Source organism: Aegilops tauschii, chromosome 5 (genome assembly GCF_002575655.3).
Source record: "Aegilops tauschii subsp. strangulata cultivar AL8/78 chromosome 5, Aet v6.0, whole genome shotgun sequence".
In the NCBI taxonomy this organism is placed as follows: domain Eukaryota; kingdom Viridiplantae; phylum Streptophyta; class Magnoliopsida; order Poales; family Poaceae; genus Aegilops; species Aegilops tauschii.
Genome location: NC_053039.3, coordinates 571,545,297 through 571,547,058, shown reverse-complemented (window position 1 = coordinate 571,547,058; position 1,762 = coordinate 571,545,297). Strand labels below are relative to the sequence as shown.

General features: G+C 47.4%; 1 protein-coding gene across 1 annotated transcript; it reads left to right on the top strand.

Moving 5' to 3' along the window:
• Positions 1-373: 373 nt before the first annotated feature.
• LOC141023201 (uncharacterized) lies at positions 374-1,384 on the top strand. Its single transcript, XM_073499545.1, has one exon. It carries the CDS (start codon positions 374-376, stop codon positions 1,382-1,384), a length of 1,011 nt encoding a protein of 336 aa, XP_073355646.1.
• The last annotated feature ends 378 nt before the right edge of the window (positions 1,385-1,762 follow it).

Here is a 1,762-nt window from a genome sequence, read left to right as displayed (position 1 = left end):
ACTAGTGGATTCCTAGAAAAGAGGGATTAAAGGCTGCCAAATTCATTAGGAATTCACATCTAATGTGGGTGAACCAACTCATGCAAACGGACAGGAAGGAATGGGATACATATTTGATACACCAGATCTTTTACCCTTTTGATGCGGAAGCAATCTGTAGTATCAAGATCTCGAATGCGGATGTGCAGGATTGTGTGGCATGGAACTACGAGAAAACGGGCAACTTCACGGTGAAGAGTGCATACAAATTGGCCTATACACTCAAATCACAAGCGAGCCTGGCTGCCTCCTCCTCCTCTAGTGAACCAAACGACAGAGGTATATGTGATATCATTTGGAAGGCCAAGGTTCCCGGGAAAGAGAGAATCTTCGGATGGCGGGTGGCCACACAGACGCTTGCAACAAGGAAAATAAATGGAAGCGCACATTGGAAACTGATAGCATCTGCAAGATATGTGGTAGCGCCGATGAAACCGAATTTCATGCGGTTATTGCCTGCACAAAGAGCAGGGCTTTGAGATCAGAGATAAGGGCAGTTTGGGACATCCCAGAGGAAATTCAGTTTCGGGATTCCGGAAAGGACTGGCTGCAGAATCTATTGGCGCAATGCAATTCTGAAATGCGTACAAAAGTACTGCTGCTGTTGTGGCGCTGCTGGTACTTGAGGAACAACTGCGTCTTCAATGATGGGAAAGAAACAATTGCGCACTCAGTCGCATTCCTTGAACAGTATGCTGCTGAAACAGGAGAGGCCACATTGTGCTTGCAAACCTCGGACTCTGGGAAAATGGCATTGGGGAAGAGCAGTAGCGGGAGCAAGGACAGTAGCCACCATTATGCGTCGGACATGATTCAGAGGAACTATATGGAGTCAAGCTCAACGACTCTATGCCGGTGGATTCCACCTCAGGAAGGATGGACTAAAATAAATTGCGATGCAAGTTTTGTACCTGGTACTGGGGAGAGCTCGGCGGGCAGCATTGCTAGAGACCACAGGGGTTTCCCCTTCTTCTCACAGACACAGGTTATGGGATACAGTAACTGTGTAGAGGTGGCGGAGGCGCATGCAGTACTGATTGGGGTGAAATCATTCGCTTCCTTGTTCAGGGGGCCGGTGATTGTTGAAACTGACTGTGCTGCGCTGGCCACGGAACTTATGTCAGATAAAGTGATCAGAGCAGAGGCTTTCCCCTTCATTTGGGACATCAAGGAGAACCTGAAAGTTTTTGCTGCCTACAGAGTCAATTGGATCAAGAGAGATCAGAACAAAATTGCCCACAAGCTGGCAGCACATGCAAGACTGAATGGAGACCACTTCTGGCTCGCTAGGGTCCCAGAAGTGATTAGCACGGATGTGGTGAATGAATACCGTCAGTTCTCCTGAGTGATTCTTCACTCTGTACCTCAAAAAAATAATTCAAAAAGAGTTAAATGCACTGGAGGTCCTGAAAGTTTTGTCAGGGTATCACTTTAGTCCTAATTCCTCCAAAATGCACCTTTAGGTCCTAATTCTTTAGTAAGTGGTTCGCCCGAGATCCTTTTTTCACAAGCACTTGCTGACCTGCCCGCGTGGCGCATTGACCCACACCACATCAAACAGAGGGCCCAATCGCCAGGCGAGAGAAATACACTGGAGGTCCTAAAAGTTTCTGGGTATCACCTTAGTCCTACTTCTTTCAAAATGCACGTTTAGGTCCTAATTTAATAGTAAGTGGTTCACCCAAGGTCTTTTTTTGCACGACCGCTCACTGGCCTGCTCGGT